Source organism: Phascolarctos cinereus, unplaced genomic scaffold (genome assembly GCF_003287225.1).
Source record: "Phascolarctos cinereus isolate Bilbo 61053 unplaced genomic scaffold, phaCin_HiC Scaffold_4;HRSCAF=312, whole genome shotgun sequence".
NCBI classification, from domain to species: domain Eukaryota; kingdom Metazoa; phylum Chordata; class Mammalia; order Diprotodontia; family Phascolarctidae; genus Phascolarctos; species Phascolarctos cinereus.
Genome location: NW_027555847.1, coordinates 671,786,241 through 671,803,361, shown reverse-complemented (window position 1 = coordinate 671,803,361; position 17,121 = coordinate 671,786,241). Strand labels below are relative to the sequence as shown.

The window sequence follows — 17,121 nt, the reverse complement described above, 5'->3', positions numbered from 1 at the left end:
TGTGTGATGGTGAAAATATAGCTTGCTGTGGAATAGTGATTGCAGAAGGCTCTTGGTTGAGGATGCCCTTGATACATGTGGAGATGATTCTCATAAAATTTTTGTTAGATAAACTACTGTTAGGTCAGCAGTTGTTCTTTTTGGATTAATAAGGCTTTGAAACTCCATTCATGCCTTTTATATCTTCTCCTTTAGTCTTCTTGTGAATTGATCTCTCAAAGCATTCACAGCTGTGTCTCCAGCCTGGATCTCCTCTATTTATGCGTCTTCTAGCCCAATTGCTTTTTTTTGCCTGAATTCTATATTTAATGCCATTTCTACGTCCTCTATGAACATATCCAGGACCACGATGTTTGAGTCCAAGTTGGGTGGGGCTATTAACCTTGACAGTGAAAACAGTTTGTCATGAAAATCTTTGCAGATCTTTTCCATTTTTCTTCTGTTTGTTGTCTTACATTCATTTTCTTCATTAAATGCTCTTGGGATGACTTTACTTAATTTGCTCTCTCATCAGTCTTTCTGGTTTTATACTCCACTGATGGATAGTATGCTGGGCCTGGAGTCAGGAAGACCTGAGTTCAAATCTAGCCTCAGACACTTATTAGCTGTGTGACTGTGGGCAAGTCACTTAACCCCATTTGCCTCAATTTCCTCATCTGTAAAACGGGCTGGAAAAGGCAAACCACTGCAGTAAGAAAACCCCAAAAAGAGTCACGAAGAATTAGACACGACTTAAAACAGCTAAATGCTGAACAGCAACAAAACTTCCTTCTGCTTTATGAGGTGCTGTTGCTTCCTGTGTTTGCATTTTATGCATTCTAAAACATTGTTCAGAAGATGCCTGGGATTCCTATTCTGGGGAGGCTGACTTTGGTGGATTGCTAGAGTTTAGGAGTTCTGACCTGCATTGGGTTAAGGCAATCAGGTGTTCACACTATGTTTGGAAACAATATGGATTTTGTGGCAGTAATAAGAATAGTAGCAGGGGCAGCTAGGTGGCACAGTGGATAAAGTGCCAGCCCTGAAGTCAGGAGTACCTGAGTTCAAATCCGGCCTCAGACACATAACACACACATAACACTTACTAGCTGTGTGACCCTGGGCAAGTCACTTAACCTCAATTGCCTCACTAAAAAAAAAAAAGAATAGTAGTAGTAATGATAACGATAATTATAATAATAATAGACATTTATTTATAAAGAGCTTTAAGACTTGAAAAGTATTTTGCAGACATGAACTCATTTGAGCCTCACAGTAGCCCAGTGAGGTAGGTAATACACGTATTATTATGATTATCACCATTTTATGGATAAAGAAACTGAGGCTTATGACCTCCTCAACATGTCCTCAGTCAAACAACTGGGAAGAATCAGAGAAGCAATTTGGACCCAAGTCGTCCTGATTTCTGGTCCAGAACTCTATCAATTGTGCCTTCCTTGGAATACGGAATTCAAAGTGTTGGAGCTGGGAGGGCCCTTAGAACATGGAATGTCAGAGCTAAGAAGATCCTCTGAACAGAAAACATCAGGGCTAGGAGGACCTTTAGAAACACAGAATGTCATAACTGAACGGAGGGATCCTTAAAACACAGAATGTCAGAGCTGGGAGGAACCTTAGAACACAGAATTTCAAAGCTAGGAGAGACATTAGAACACGGAATATTAGAACTAGGAAAACCTTAGAACAGAGAATGAATCTCAGAGATAGGAGGACCACAGACCATAGTTTGGAGACTAGAGAGGGGGCCCTTAGAATAAAGAAGCTCAGAGCTGGGTCTGGGACCTCAGTGACCCCATAGCCCATATCTCCTCATACTCTGTTTTGATCAGGAATGAAACAGAAGGAGAGAAGGAAGAAATGAAGGAGAAAAGATTTGCCCAGGGTTAGGCTAAGTCAATGGCCCCACAGGGCCCTGAAGCCAGGTCTTCTGACTTTCAGCCCAGCTGTGCCCTTGTACAGAGGTCCCTGCTTGCTGCCTCTTCTCAGAAGTGTTTTCTTCTCTGTAGGTACTCACACCCCCAGCCCATAGGTGCACCCCACCATGGGCAGACCACTTAGTGACATTCATTCCTCAAATACTGATATCCCCCTGGGATGGGAGTGGGGGCTGACATCAGCCTGGATCTCAGGGGCAGCAGCTATTCCCAGACCTAGCTAAGGCAGCCCCCTTCTTCATCAGCGAGGAGGGGATTGTGGAGAGTCCCTGGCATCTCAAAGCAGCATCCCGTCCCATCTACGGGAGCTGTCTCTGCCCGAGTGTGGGCAATGTCTGGTTCAGAAATAAACGGAGCCATCCTTAGAATCCTTTTCATCATATTTCTGGATCTGTGCTTTGAGGTGCCTCAATTTTCTCTTCAGGTAGTCACAGCGGGCCTGCTTTTCCAGGAAAACTGGGTCCTGCCATAGAGGAGAGAGAAGAAAACCTCATGGCCAGTGCTCAGCCTGGTCAAATGTTGATGGAGGGAAAAGTGCTTCATTCAGCCTAGCCTTGATCCTTACCGTTACAATACTGGCTTGATTTATTTCTATTTTTTAAAAATGTATATTTATATGTGCCTTCTCCCCTCCTCTTCTTCCTTCTTCCAATTCACCAAACTCTTCTCTTAACTCCTTGATTAAAACAGTTCCTCTGACCTTATCTCTTCCAGGAAGCCTGCCTAGATTGACCCATCAGAACAGTTATCTTACCACCCAATAACTGGGGCTCTTTTTTGCACAGAGCAGGACCCAGTAGTTATACAGTTAGGTCACAAAATAAAATGGATCCTATGTGCTCATTGTTCAGGGTTTTCAAGGTTGGCCCCAGAATTGGAGGTGGGGAGGTTTCAGCTCTGTCTCCAGCCTTCTCCCCCTCGTAGGTTGAGCCTTATCCTTCCTTCCTTTATTGGAGTGTCCAGAGACTCCCCAGGGCATCAGCTACCACTAAGACTTAGTTCTTGTGTTTCTGGTACAGCAGGAGTGAGACTCTTGCCTGAGAAAATATCACATTCTCTCTCAAATCACTTTCTTTCCCCTAGCCTGACTTAGTTTTAACATCTGTAAAATGGGAGTATATGTAGCTCTATTTGATTTCCCTGGTCCCTCCCAGCTCTGTGGTCTCTGGTGAGGACCTTAGGATGGTTCCTAGGCAAGGGGAGAGAAGATGACTTCTGGTGAGGCCTTTGGGAAGGAATGTTAGGGGGAGGGCTAGACTCAGAGGAGAGGGTTCTATAGAGTTGATCAAGGTTTCACGAATCCCACACTCACCTTCTTCTTCCTCTCCAATTCCCTCCGGACCCAGGTAAACGGGCTTCTTCCTGGTGTGGGGGAGAAGGAAGTTGGAAAGCCGAGTCTGAGCCCTGTTCCTCTGCTTTTCACTCACAATTCATCAAATATTTTCTGCTTAAAGCAGCACTTTCTACCCTATTGCCTCCAGGAAGCCTGCCAGAGTTGATAGGAGGACCAGAAGGGCCATCTGGTGATGGGCAGTGCCTTTCTCTGGGACAGAGCAGGACCTCCCAGGCTGCCTGGAGAGCACAGGCTGGAGCTCAGCTGCTCATCAGTCAGTCAAGAAGCATTTATTTAGAACTTACTATGTGCCAGGCTCTGTGTTACGCTCTAAGGATACAAAGAAAGGCAAAAGCCGGTGCCTCCCCTCAAGGAGCTGAGAGTCTAATGGGGGAGACAATATGCAAACAACTTCGTACAGACAAGATACATCCAATGTAAATGGGAGGTGGATTTCAGAGGCAAGACACTAGCACAAGAAAGTGGTCTTTTAGCTGAGCCTTGAAGGAGGCCAGGGAAGCCAGCAATAAGAGGTGAGGAGGGAGAGCATGGGGCACAGCCAGGGCAAAGGCACTGAGGCTGGAGATAGAAAGTAGTCTCAAGGGGCAGCTAGGTGGCGCAGTGGATAGAGCACCGGCCCTGATGTCAGGAGGACCCGAGTTCAAATCTGGTCTCAGACCAAACACTTGACACGTACTAGCTGTGTGAGCCTGGGCAAGTCACTTAGCCCCAATTGCCTGAAAAAAAAAGTAGCCTGAGGTAGTTTTCTCTTGCTGCACTGGGGGGGCAGTAGAGGCGAGGAGAGGGAATGGCTGCTGTGACTGCGGAAGCACATGTGGTTCTGGGTCACGTCTGCCCCCAGCTCCCTCCTCCCATCCAGGGTAGGCTGAGAGGATGGCCCCCTGCTGACCTCCCCTTTCCCGCCCTTCCTCCCTGGCTACATGAAAGCCTCAGCATCCCAGCCTTGAGTCAGGGCTCCCACAGTGCCAGGACCCCCACCGAGGTGCTGGCCTGAATGGCCTTTATCATAGGCTGGGGATCCCAAAAAGCCAAGCTCTGCCCCCAGAACCAGGAGTCCCCAGGACCCCCTCAGGCATGAGCCCCAAGTCCTGGGCTGCTAGATTTCTCTGCACCACTTCTCTACCCACGCTGCTGAATTCTCCTCCTCCTCCTCTGTTCTGGGTCATGCCTCTTCTGGGAAGGAAATAGGATTTGGGAATGTTTGTTGTTTTGCTCTCCCACCTGCTCCCCTGCCCTCCTCGGTCCACACATTCCCCCTCCCACCACAACAGGAAGGCCCAACCCTATTCCCTCCTCACAAGCCTCTCAGACAGGATTCCTGGCCAGGCCAGACCCTGACCTTGACCTCTCCGTGGCCACAGAGGCTCCCCTTAAGAACACAAGCAGACCCAAGTTCTCTAGGTGTGCCCACCCCCCACCCATATCTCCCAAGCCCTATCTTTCCTCTCTGCTCATTGCTGGCCCCAAGCCCATCTCCTACAGGTAGCCTTCCATGATTAGCCCCAACTGGACCTCATGGCTATGTCTTGTCTGAGCCACCCCTCTCCCCCAGATCAGGGGCTCTAGGTAGCAGCTGTGTCTCTCTTGAGTTCTCCATTGGAGGGATCATGTCCCTGTCTTTTGTCTCCCACCTGCAGGGTGGGGTCATGGCAAGTCAAGTGGGGTTAATCTGAGAGAGCTCCTTGGAGGTGGCAGATTTGGAGCCAGGAATGGTTAGAGAGGAGGGCGGAGCATGCCTGGTCATCTGGGGCCCAGGGAGGGAGCCCTGGGTCTTTGGGAGTAAAGAGAGAGTTAGAGGGGGGTAGAAAGGGTGGGCACTGACCCTGGGGCCCAGCTGGGGCAACGTAGCCAGCATGGCCTCCAGTTCCTGGAATTTGGCCGTGGCTGTGGCCACGTTCTGGTGGAGCTCCTGGTACTCGGCATGCTGGTCTTGAAAGACGGCCTTGTAGCGGCGCCTCTCAGCCTCACTGTAGATCGCTGGGTATCTCCTGCCAGGGGAGGAAGCCACCAGGGGCTCAGCCTGGGGTCAAAATGGGTCTGTGCTGAGCCCAGAACAGCTGGAACTTGTAAGAGTGGCAGTGACTCATCCGAGGTTATACAGTCAGCCCTAGAGCCAGCCAGGACTCAAACCCGGGCCCCTGGGCTCTTTCCCCTTCATATATACACAGACACACAGAAATACTGGTCCTTATGCAGAAAGACACAAAATCCCACAAGTTGGTATGTCCTCAGCCTAGGGGTTTGGGGAGAAGATTGAAGTAGGGCTGAGACATCTGGGGTTGGGGCCTGGAGAGGGATTTCTCCTTAGGGGAAGTCTCACCCATCCGTCTTCCAAAATGAAGTTGTTCCCAGATAGAGAACCCCAAGGACCTCAAAAGACCTCTTTCTATTCCCCATCCAGCCACATTAAAACCCTTCGCTTAGGGACTGCCCAATCATCCTAAGGCTTCCCAAAAGACCCTTCTCCAGGGACCCTCCTGTCATTGTCCTCATCCCCCTATGCCCCTCCGGTTACCCCAGACTTTCCAATGCTCCCCCCAAAGTCTTTGGATCTCCCCCTAGACATCCCTGGTGCCCCTTAGCCCCTCCCAATATTCCCACCCTCACCCCCAGGGACCCTTGCTTAGAAACCTCTCCCCTACCCCTCCCTCCCAGTATTTCCCCCCATTCACCCCTGGTGCCCCCCAAAGGTAGACTTACAGTACATAGTCAGGTACCAGCTGAGGCTGAGGGCTGTGCCCAGGGTGAAGGGCTGGGGCAGACCCTGTGGTGCCCTTGCCTGGCTGAGGCCTCAGCTTGGGGGTCACCTCAGGGCTCCTGACAGGAAGTTCATCTTCAAACACAATCTTCCTGGGCCTCTGCTGGTGCTGACCCCAAGCCTGGATGTTGTTGGAGCAGAAGGAGAACAAGTGAGGGGTGGAGGGCCCTGTGAGAATGGTGGGGGAACAGCTCCGCACACCAAGCCGCTGGGGCTTCTCGGGGACCCCAGAATCCCTCACTGTAGTTTCCCCAAGCTCCAGATCTGGGATTAGCCACTGCTCAGATTAGCTGCTTTTGGGGCCTCGTTCATGAGGGACTGTGGGGGGAGTAGGTGAGGTGTTGCACCCAGAAATAACAAAAATAATCAACGTTTCCATATCACTTCATTGTATTATGCCCCACATAACGTACCTCCCTCGTTCTTTTTGTGTGTTGTCTTCCCCTCATAGATGGTAAGCTCCTTGAGGGCAGAGAATATCTTTTTTCATTTCACATAGTAGGTGCTTAATAAATGTTGACTGACTATTAACTAATATTTACATCCACAAACCCTACTAACTCTATTTTTCCCTGTGCCCACAGACTCCACCCTGTTCCTTGTATCTTTAGACTCCATCTTCCCTTATTCCTAGATATTTCTCCCCTTCATATCCACAGTCCTTTCCCCAACTTTTGCCCACATATCGGATTCCCATTCTACCCACAAACTCCAGGCTTGTCCTATACTTGCCGATTCTATCCCTTTGCATGCCTATAGAAAACTACCCCTATGCCCATATAGCCCATCCCTTCTGGTGTGCCCACAAACCCAGTCCTCCCTGTACCCACAGATTTCATGCCTCTCTGTACCCACGCATTTGTCCCTCTAGGAACTCATACTTTGTCTCCTCTTGTGCCCACCTCTCATAGTCTCCCACACCCATTAGTTTTCTATACCTCTATACCCTATGTGCTCCCATGACCCAGAAACCATCCTCTTGTATCCATAGACCCCATCTCCCTTATACTCACATTCACTGCTCCTCTACTGGGCCCATACAACATATCCCCTCATGCCCACACAGTGCCCTGTGCCCATAGATCCTTCCCCCTTTGTGTGTTCTCAGACAAGTCTATCATGCCAACATAATGGACTCTCCCTGTAATCACTACACACTCTGGACACCCCAATGCCTACACCTCCTGTTGGTTGGACTGGTACCTATTATACCCATCTAACCCATTCCCTCCTATGCCAGGAGGCCCTGTCCCCCCCATGTTTAGAGACTACATCCTCCTACTGTCCCTTTCCCATGCTCACATACTACATTCTTCTCTGAGGATGAAGATCCCATTCATTCATTCATTCAATAATTCATTCAACAAATATTTTTTTTTGCTTTTTTTTAGGCAATTGGGGTTAAGTGACTCGCCCAGGGTCACACAGCTAGTAAGTGTCAAGTGTTTGGTCTGACACCGGATTTGAAACTCAGGTCCTCCTGACTTCAGGGCCGGTGCTCCATCCACTGCACCACCTAGCTGCCCCAACAAATATTTCTTAAATAGCTACTCTGTACCAAAGCCCTGGTCTTTGTGCTAGGTTAGATGTGACACAGTCCCTGCTCTCCTGACACTTACATTCTCCTGGGGGAAATACAGCATGTACACAGATGAATCTGCTATGAAGTACAAAGAGCCAAATACAAAGGATGGAAGTGAAGGAGAGAGCCAAGTATTCTAGGAAAATTGGAGGAAGGGGATCCAGCGAAGGCTGCATGGAGGAGCTGGCATCCAAGCCCAGCCCTGAAAGAAGAGAAGAGCTTAGGGAGGCAGAGAAGAAGGTGTTTATTCCAGGCACGGGGTGAGGTGGCAGGGGGATTTCAGGAAACAGTGAGTGGTCTCATATGGCTGTGACATCCTGTTTATGATAGAGGTAATGAGAAATAAGTCTGGACAGGTAGTCTAGAGACAGTATGGAGGGTCTTAAATATTAGGCTGAGCTGTTGATATTTTTATCCTACAGGTAGTAGGGAGCCACTGAAGATTTGAAGGGAAGGAAATGAGACAGTGAAACCTGTACCTGAGGAATATTATTTTGGCGTCTATGTGGAGAAAGAATTGTGGAGAAGAGAAACTGCAGGCAGGGAGGCCAATTAGGAGATAATTATAGCAGTACAGATGAGAGGTGATGAAGGGGTGGTGGTTGTGGGATTGTAAAGAAGGGAATGGATTCTCGAGCCTTTGTGGAGATAGAATTGAGAGTTCCTAGCAACTGATTGGATACTGGGGGCAAGGGAGGTGAGAAGAGATCATAGGGTTACAGATTCATAGCTGCAAGGGACCTCCAACTCCCTCATTTTACAGATGAGGGAAATGAGTCCAGGGAAGTTGTAACTTGCCCGAGGTCACATAGGTAGTAAGGATCAAAAGTCAGATTTGAGCCTGGGTCATCTGACTCCAGAACCAGTGATGACATGAGGTAAGCTTGGGTAACTGGAAGGCTACAGAAGAGGTGAATTTGGGTGAAAGGTTTCTGTTGCTGTTCAGTCATTTTTCAGTTGTGTCCAACTCTTTGTGATCCCATTTGGGGTTTTCCTGGCAAAGATACTAGAGTGGTTTGCCATTTCCTTCTTCTGCTTGTTTTACAGATGAGGAAACTGAGGTAAACAGGGTGAAGTGACTTGCCCAGGGTCATATAGCTAGTAAGTTTCTGAGATCAGATGTGAATTTCTGAAATATGATTCTTCCTGACTCTGGGTTCTTTCTACTGCTCCACCCAGCTGCCCTGGGTGAAAGGGTGGGGGTAGGGGGAGTCATAATGAGTTCAGTTTTGAATATGTTAAGTTGGAGGGGCTTGTGAGGCATGTAGCAGGCAGCTGGTGCTCAGTGTGGACATTACAGTTGGATACATAGATCTGGGAGTCATCTCCACAGAAATGATCATTGAACACATCACAAAGGGAGACAGTGTAGAGAGAGGAGAGAAATGGGTCCAGAACAGAAGCTTGTTGCACCCTTAAGGAATAGGAGGTGGACACTGATTCAACAAAGGAAACTGAGAAGGATCATCCAGAAATGTAGAGTATATAAGAGAAGGCAGTGTCATGAAAATCCAGAGAGGAGAGAGTGTCCAGGAGGGAAGGTATGGAGGCCAATGCAAACACTATAGAGAAGCTAAGGAGGATGAGATGGAGAAAAGGCTGCTGGGTTTAAGGAGGCATGGAGTGGAGATGATTCTTTCTAAGGGCTTGTCTTGGAAAAGGAAGGCTAGCTTGAGGGGATGGTTGGGCCAAGTGAAGTTTTAAAGGACGGAGGAACCCTAGGCATTTTTATAGACAACAGGGAAAGTGCCTACAGATAGAGAGAAATTGAAGGTGAGAGAGAAGGAACTATTTAAAGGAGGAAGCTCCCTGAAGGAAAGAGACAAGAGGTGAGCAGACTAGTACTCATCTGTCCCTGTGCCCTCCCCATATCCACATAGCCTGTTCCTTATATTCCCAAGCAACTCTTCCATGTCCAGAGGTTCCATTGGCCTACATGTCCTCCACAGATGCCATATCATTGTACCTACACAACCAATCCCTCCATATAATTCTTCCTCCCCATGCCCAGACTCCTTCCATCCAAGTCTACATCTACCATTCCTTTGATGTCCACAGACTCTCATCCTTTCCTGTGCCCACTCTCCCCATCCTCTGTACCTAAAGACTTTGTCCCCCTCTTGTGCCTACATACCATTTCTGTGCCCAGAGACACATCTTTTGCCGTGCCTATATAACCTGTCCCCCTTGATTCCCAGACTCCATGCCTATATGTACTCTCTACCTGTGCTCAAAAAGAAACACATCTTCCATGCCCATAAACCTCATTATTTCCTCAGTGCCCAGAGACCCCAATCCCTTCTTTGTCCATAGCCTGCATTGCCCCACCCGACCAACCCCAAATCCCCCTATACCCATATACCTCATTTCTCCTTGGTCCTGAGAGCTCCTTCCCTTTCTTTATATATCCCATCGCCCCACACCTACAGAGCCACTCTGGCCCCTTCCCACACCCTCAGTTCCTTCCTACATCTACAGCCCTATTTCCCCCTCATGCCTATAAAGTTTATCTATTCTATTTATCCCCCCATGACTCATCCTGCCCCATAACCACCTGCCCTCCATGCCCACATCTACTTCGCTAATGCCCACAGACCCCCATCTCACCCCTGTGCCCATATACCCTGGCTCTTCCTCTACTTGGAAATCTCACCTTCCTCTGTTCTCCCTTAACTTATTCCCATTTATTCCTTGTTCTTGTCCGTGGGGCTCCCACTCTGGGGACCAGGGACTTACCCCAGGGTTCTTGGGCCTGGCAGGCAAGCAGTAAGTGACGGGTGGGCAGCTGGAGCCTTTTGGGACCCCTTTCTTGCTTTGCTGGAGAAACTTCTTCCCAGCATGTGGGATAAAGTGGTGGCCAGGAGTGATGGTCTGGATTGGCCTTTGGAGACTACTGGGGACTCTGGGTGAGTAGCCCAGTCCTCGTGGTCCTTGACCTGAGTTCTGGATGCCTTTGCTTGATTGGGCAGGTGGGGGTCCCCTCAACGTCTCTGCCATAGAGTATTTGACTCTGGGGACACCCCTCCTGGCCCCTGGGGGCTTGCCTTCATCCCTCAGTGGAGCTAGGCCATGGTAGGCTGGACCTGCAACCTGGGACACAGACCGATGGGGACGGGAGCAGACACCACGTGGGTGGCTCTGCCCCTCCCAGCATTGCTGAATCCGTGGCTCAGGAGGCCTGGCAGCAGCTTTGTGTATATTTGCATATCTGACTCTCGTTTTCATAACCCACTGCTAGCTAGGAATCAGAGGCTCTCTGGACCCTGAGCTGGGGCCTTTCCGGTTAACTGAAACAACCCCCTGTTCGCACAGAAGAGAAACCCCCTCTAGTGCCAGGGAGCCTCTACAGAACAGGTAGGGATTTGGGGGGAGGAAGAGCAGTCATTACCCATGCCCCCTCCCCCCAGCACAGACTGCCCTCCTTCCACTGGGCCTGCAGGGCCTAGGCAGGAAGTCCAAGAGTCCGCCTGCTCCAGGGCTTCCTCCTGATGGCTGCTTGCAAGCAGCCCCTGCCGAGGCTCGGTCCTGGAGGCACCCCCTGCCTAGCGGCTTCCTTCCCCCCTCCTTTTACTCCCTCCCCTTCCTCCTCCTCCTCCCCACCCCCAGCCTAGTGCCAGGAGGAAGGAACTCCCTAGCCTGGGTCTTGGACAGCTGAAGGCCTTAGGGGAGCCCTGGGGGCTCTGCTCCTCCTCCAGTCCCTAGAGTGCAAGGCAGGCAGGCAGTCCCGCCAGCATAGGCTCCTGCCCCTTTCTCCACTTTAGGAGGGGCTCCGGCTGTTACCTGTCTGTCCCATGGTGGAGGCCCTGAGCTTGGCTGGGCTGCACAGTCCTAGGAGTCCTGGCCTGCTCTGTACTTCTCTCCTGGACAAGAGCTGGGGCTGGGTTATACATTAACCGGTCTGGGTAGGCTCATTACCCACCCCCACCCCACCCCAGCCTTCTGCAGCTGTGGAGGACCCAGGCAATCAGGGAAAAGAGAGGCGGGCGGAGGGAGGAAGGGCGGCAGGCAAGCTCTCCTGGGAGTCCAGCCTCAGCCAAAGTCTCCAGGGATCACAGGGAAAGTCAGGAGCCAGGAAGTGGGCCAGGGCTCACACACGAAGGGCAGGTCCTCTCATGGCAGGGATACAGGGACACACAGGGACACACCGACAGAGGGCACAGGATGTGTGGGCACAGGGACACAGGGAAATGGGGAGACAGCAATAAAAGGACATAGGGGTATGGGAATGCACGGGCACAAGGGCATGGGGGGGCAGCCATATGGGGGCAGGTCACACAAACCCAGGGATCCTTAGATATACGGGGACAAAAGCGCAGGCAGGACATGTGGACAGTGTACATGGGACAGAAGGACGCATGAATATAGAGACATAGGGACACAGGATTAGGCCACACATACAGAGCCAGCAGGAGTGGCTTTGGAAATACAGATGTTTTCCCATCCTGGAACATAAGTAATCACTTAATGTCCTTCCTTCCTCCCTCCCTCTCTCCCTTCTTTCCTACTTTCTCCCTATTTCCTTGTCTCTCTTCTTCTCTTTCTGTTCTTTCTTTTTTCTCCCTCCCTCCCTCCCTCCCTCCCTTCCTTCCTTCCTTCCTTCCTTCCTTCCTTCCTTCCTTCCTTCCTTCCTTCCTCCCTCCCTCTCCTCCCTCCTCCCTCCTTCCTTCCTTCCTTCCTTCCTTCCTTCCTTCCTCCTCTCCTCCCTCCTCCTCCTTCCTTCCTTCCTTCCTTCCTTCCTTCCTTCCTTCCTTCCTTCCTTCCTCCCTCCTTCCCTTCTTTCCTACTTTCTTCTTTTCTCCCTATTTCCTTGTCTCTCTTCTTCTCTTTCTGTTCTTTTTTTCTCCCTCCCTTTCTTTCTTCCTTCCTTCCTTTCTTTCATCAGCTAAGTGGCACACAGCATGGAGGGCTGGACTTGGACTCAGTGAGACCTGAATTAAAGCCCTGTCCCAGACACATAATTGCTGTATGGCCCTGGGACCCTTAACCTCTTTGTGTCTCAGTTTCCTAATTTGCAAAATAAGGATAATAGCATCTGCTTCGTAGGGTTGCTGTGAAAATCAAAGGAATTAACCTATGTAAGCACTCAAAATGCTCTAGAAATGCTCTGTGTTATTATCATAAACCCAACATGTCCTAAACTGTACTCATGGTCTTTTCCCCAAAACACTCCCCTCTTCCAGACTTCCCTGTTGTTGTCATTCCAGTAACCTCTTTGTTGTCCTGGACTCATCATTCTCTCTGACCCCTAACCTAGCTTTCCAGCCTCATTGAACATTGTTCCTCCTTTTGCACTCTTGGAGCCAGACAAACAGGCCCACAACACTCTATCTCCTATCTCTAGGCCTTTGCACTGGTCATCCCTTGTGTCCGGAATGCCCTCCCTCTTCGCCCCAACCCCGTAGAATGCTTCGTTCCTTTAAAATGTAGCACAAGGATCATTTTCTGCAGGAAGCCCCTCCTGACTCTTCCCCCTCCACTTTGAGGGCCCTCCCTCCCTCCCAAAGTATCTTGCATTTAACTATTTTGTATATATTTGTATTTATTCACTTTATATTTATCCTGCCTATAATTCTATTTATACTTGTCTCCCTCATTGGAGGGAGACTCCCTCCCTGAGAGCAAAGATCCAGTCCCTTCCCTTCCCTTCCCTTCCCTTCCCTTCCCTTCCCTTCCCTTCCCTTCCCTTCCCTTCCCTTCCCTTCCCTTCCCTTCCCTTCCCTTCCCTTCCCTTCCCTTCCCAGGAAAATACAAACTTTGGCAGGCTTTACTAAGTTCCAAGGCTATGTGCCTAGCATCTGAGGAACTGCAGAGTTAAGGGCACAGAGACTCATGGCCAGGTTGGGTTCCAAGATAATGAAGCTTCTCAGGCACAGTAAATTAGGAAATTGTCTACTATGACTTGTAGGGTTGCCAAAAAGACCAAATAAAGAAGAAAATTATGTACACAAATGTTTATAGCAGTTCTGTCTGTGGTGGCAAAGAACTGTAAACTAAGGGGGTGCTGGGAAGACTGGATGAACAAACTATGGCATGTGAACGTAACGAAATGCGATTGTGCTAAGAAATGATGATGGCCTGCTTCAGAGAAACCTGAGGTGACTTGTATGAACTGATGCAGAGGGAAGTGAGCAGAACCATAGAACAATTTATTTTTTAAAATCAGATTGTATTTTTCAATTATCTCAATTATTCTTTTTTTATCTCAATTATTCTTAAGGGTTTTTGTTTCAAGAGCACTTTAGAGTTGAACAGCTTTGAAAGACTTAACAACTCTGATGGAAAGACTAACCATGGGGGTAGCTAAGTGGCACAGTAGATAGAGCACCGGCCCTGGATTCAGGAGGACCTGAGTTCAAATCCGGCATGTAACACTTACTAGCTGTGTGACCCTGGGCAAGTCACTTAACCCCATTGCCTAGCCAAAAAAAAAAAAAGGAAAAAAAAGGACTAACCATGATTCCAGAGGACCTACAGTGAAACATTAGGCCTACCTCCTGGCAGAGGAATGGTGGACCCAGGGTGCAGATGGAGACACAAATTTTTGAATCTGAGAATTTTTTTGTTTGGCTCTGCAAATTTTGTTGTAAGGGTTCTCTTTTTCTTTGAAATAATTGTGGGGAGAGGGGAGAGAAAATAAATACCCGTTACTTGAAAAAAACAAACAAACAAAACCCCCAAAACACCACCACCACCACCAAAAACTTGCAGGATTGGAAACTTTGCTACCAGGAAGAGTGCCTTTACCCTTGGGATCAGACACCTCTGGACACAGGAAAATAAGTTCAGGAAATAATAGCAAGGAGGAGGTTCTGGAGTGAATCCAGCACACAGCAGAGTCTTGAGTGGCAAACGAAAGGGATGGGGTTGTCAGATGTAGATTCTGCTGAGATCTTCTCAGGTGTTTGTGCACATGCGCCTGCGCAGGGATCCTCTACCTTCCAATGGGGTACGAAAAAGGACTTGAGGTCCTTAGGTATTTTTTCTTTTTTTTTGGTCTAGAGCTATAATTTCTTCTAAGGAGCAACCAGTATGGACTGACGCAAATGGTCAGCCCTTCTTTTACTTATGCCCAGAGAAGTGCCTGGGGCACTATGAGGTTGCCCATGATCACAGAGCTAGTCACAAGCATGTGACATTTTACTAAGGTGTGCAGCCAGAAAACTTTATTTATTGTTAAAGCAAACATTTATTGAATGAGCAATCTTAAAAGATATTATTTCTATTCATTAAATAAACTAAAAACAAGAATTTAAAAAGTTAACACCTAAATTTTACTTTTAAAATGGGACACAAAAGACTAGATTTTCCTTTTTGAGACATTAGGATTTGCCTGGGCATAGCTGGTAACCCTGCCTCCATGCAAGTTCAGCTAGTATGTATCAGAGGCAGAACATAAACCCAGGATCTACTATCTACTATGTTTTGGGGACTTAAATGTTAGAAAAGTTTATCAGGTTAGCTAAGTGGTGCAGTGGATAGCATGATGGGCCTGGAGTCAGAAAGTCTCTTCTTTTGAGTTCAAATTTAGCCTCAGCCATTTACTAGCTGTGTGACTCTGGGTAAGTCACTTAACCCTGTTTGCCTCAGTTTTTTCATGTGTAAAATGAGTGGAGAAGGAAATGGCAAACCACTTTAGCATCTTTGCCAACAAAACTCCAAATGGGGTCACAAAGAGTCGGCCACAATTGAAAAAACTACTAAACAACAAAATTCTCTGGGGCAGCAAAGAGGCACAGTGGATAGAGCACCAGCCCTGGAGTCAGGAAGACCTGAATTCAAACCCAGCCTCAAATACTTACTAGTTGTGAGACCTTGGGCAAGTCCAAAAAAAAAAAAAGTAAAAGTTTATCAGGATTCAGAGTGGAGATGAATCACAGAAGAGAGAGCATTTGAACAGGGTCAAGTAGAATTTTAATACATATAGATGATAGGGTAGGGCAATCCAGTCATAGAGAATGCTGTGAACAAAAGAAATTGGGGAGCCAGGAATTGGAGTGTAGGGCATTTGAAGATTAAGAAGTAGGCAATAAAGTGGTAGAGAGAAGTTAGAGGGTTTCGTGAATGGCAGGCTGAAGAATTTGGACATTAACCTTTGGCTATGGGAGCCATTGAAGGTAGTTGAACATGAGAGGGATATGTCTGGGGCTGGGCTTTGGGAAGGAAATTGACAACCTGGACATTGGGAGCCTGGGGGGAAAGAGCTAACTACTTTGCTGTTGTTTGAGTGTCTGGAATAACCTCTTAGCAGCTATTGGCATCGTAGGAAGAATATCACTTGAGGACGTGAGCTTTGTGAAACTTTGCCCAAGACAGCTAATCGCCTAAAGTCAGGGGAGGCTTCATTGTCTGTGGGGGCTACATAGGGGCATTCGGGGGTCTCTGACTCAGGTAGAGTGAGGAAAGATGGCTTCTGAGATGATGAGGTTGGGAAGTCCCACCAGGATTTATTGTGACGTAGATGAGGTAAAATACAGGGGCTTCGTAAGTAGCAAAAACTTCTTCATAAACAGGAAAATGGCCCTGATCTTCCTCTAGTGAGGGCCAAGGGCCCCAGGACAGGGAGCAGTTGGGGGACAGAGGGGCTCCACAGGAGAGAAAGAGATGCCCCCTAGTGGGCGATCCAGATAGTGACAGTAAATGATTAGGGGTGGGGGGTCCACGGCCCGAACATAGAAAATGACTCAGATTCATACACTATCAGAACTGAAAGGGACCTTAGAGCATAAGAGAATCAGAACTGAGTACTACAAGGGCCCTTGGAACAGAGGATGTTAGAGCTGGGAGGGCCCCTAGAACACAGAATGTCAGGGCTGGGAGGGCCCTTACAGCACAGACTTTCAGGGCTGGGAGGGACCTTAGAACACAAGATCTCAGAGCTGAGAGGGCCCTTAGAACCCAGAGTGTCAGAATTGGGAGGGCCCCTAGAATACAGCATATCAGAGCTGGAGGGACATTAGGAACATAGGATGTCAGGGTTGGGAAGGCTCTTAGAACAGAGAATGTCAAAGTTGAGAGGTACCTTAGAATGTCAGGCCTCTGAGAGATCTTAGAAGATAGAATGTCAGAACTGGGGGTTGGGGGGGGGACCTAGGAACCCATAGTGTCAGAGCTGGGAGGGTCCTCGAACATTAAACACAGGATGTCAGAGTTTAGAGGGACCTTAGAACATGGAACACTTTACAAATGGGGATACCGAGGCCCAGGGAAGTAAGGTGAGTTGTACAAGGTCACATGACTATGAGGCAGTTGAAGTAGAATGTGATAACCTCTTAGGCCCCAGTGTTTTCTGCCATGTTGTACTTCCCCAAGATGATACATCTAATTAGTACAAGGCCACTACAAGAGGCAATGGGTGCTCTGACCACTGTCTTAAGTTCCAATTCAATATGGGCCCATCAGCATTTATTTAGCCCCTATAATGTGACGTGCAAAGTCCTAGTGATTCACTAAAAAGAGCTACCAACTTCTCAGACTTTGTCTTCTACTTGAGACA

The 17,121-nt window shown here is 48.6% G+C and overlaps 1 protein-coding gene across 1 annotated transcript; it reads right to left on the bottom strand.

Annotated features, from left to right (window-relative positions):
* Window positions 1-1,170: 1,170 nt before the first annotated feature.
* Window positions 1,171-11,181, bottom strand: OCEL1 (occludin/ELL domain containing 1). Its single transcript, XM_020969208.2, is given in 6 exon segments — window positions 1,171-2,397; window positions 3,247-3,278; window positions 3,281-3,296; window positions 5,111-5,276; window positions 5,989-6,167; window positions 10,365-11,181. Coding segments are annotated over 6 exon segments (1,005 nt in total). The 5' UTR covers window positions 10,854-11,181; the 3' UTR covers window positions 1,171-2,274.
* Between the last annotated feature and the right edge of the window lie 5,940 nt (window positions 11,182-17,121).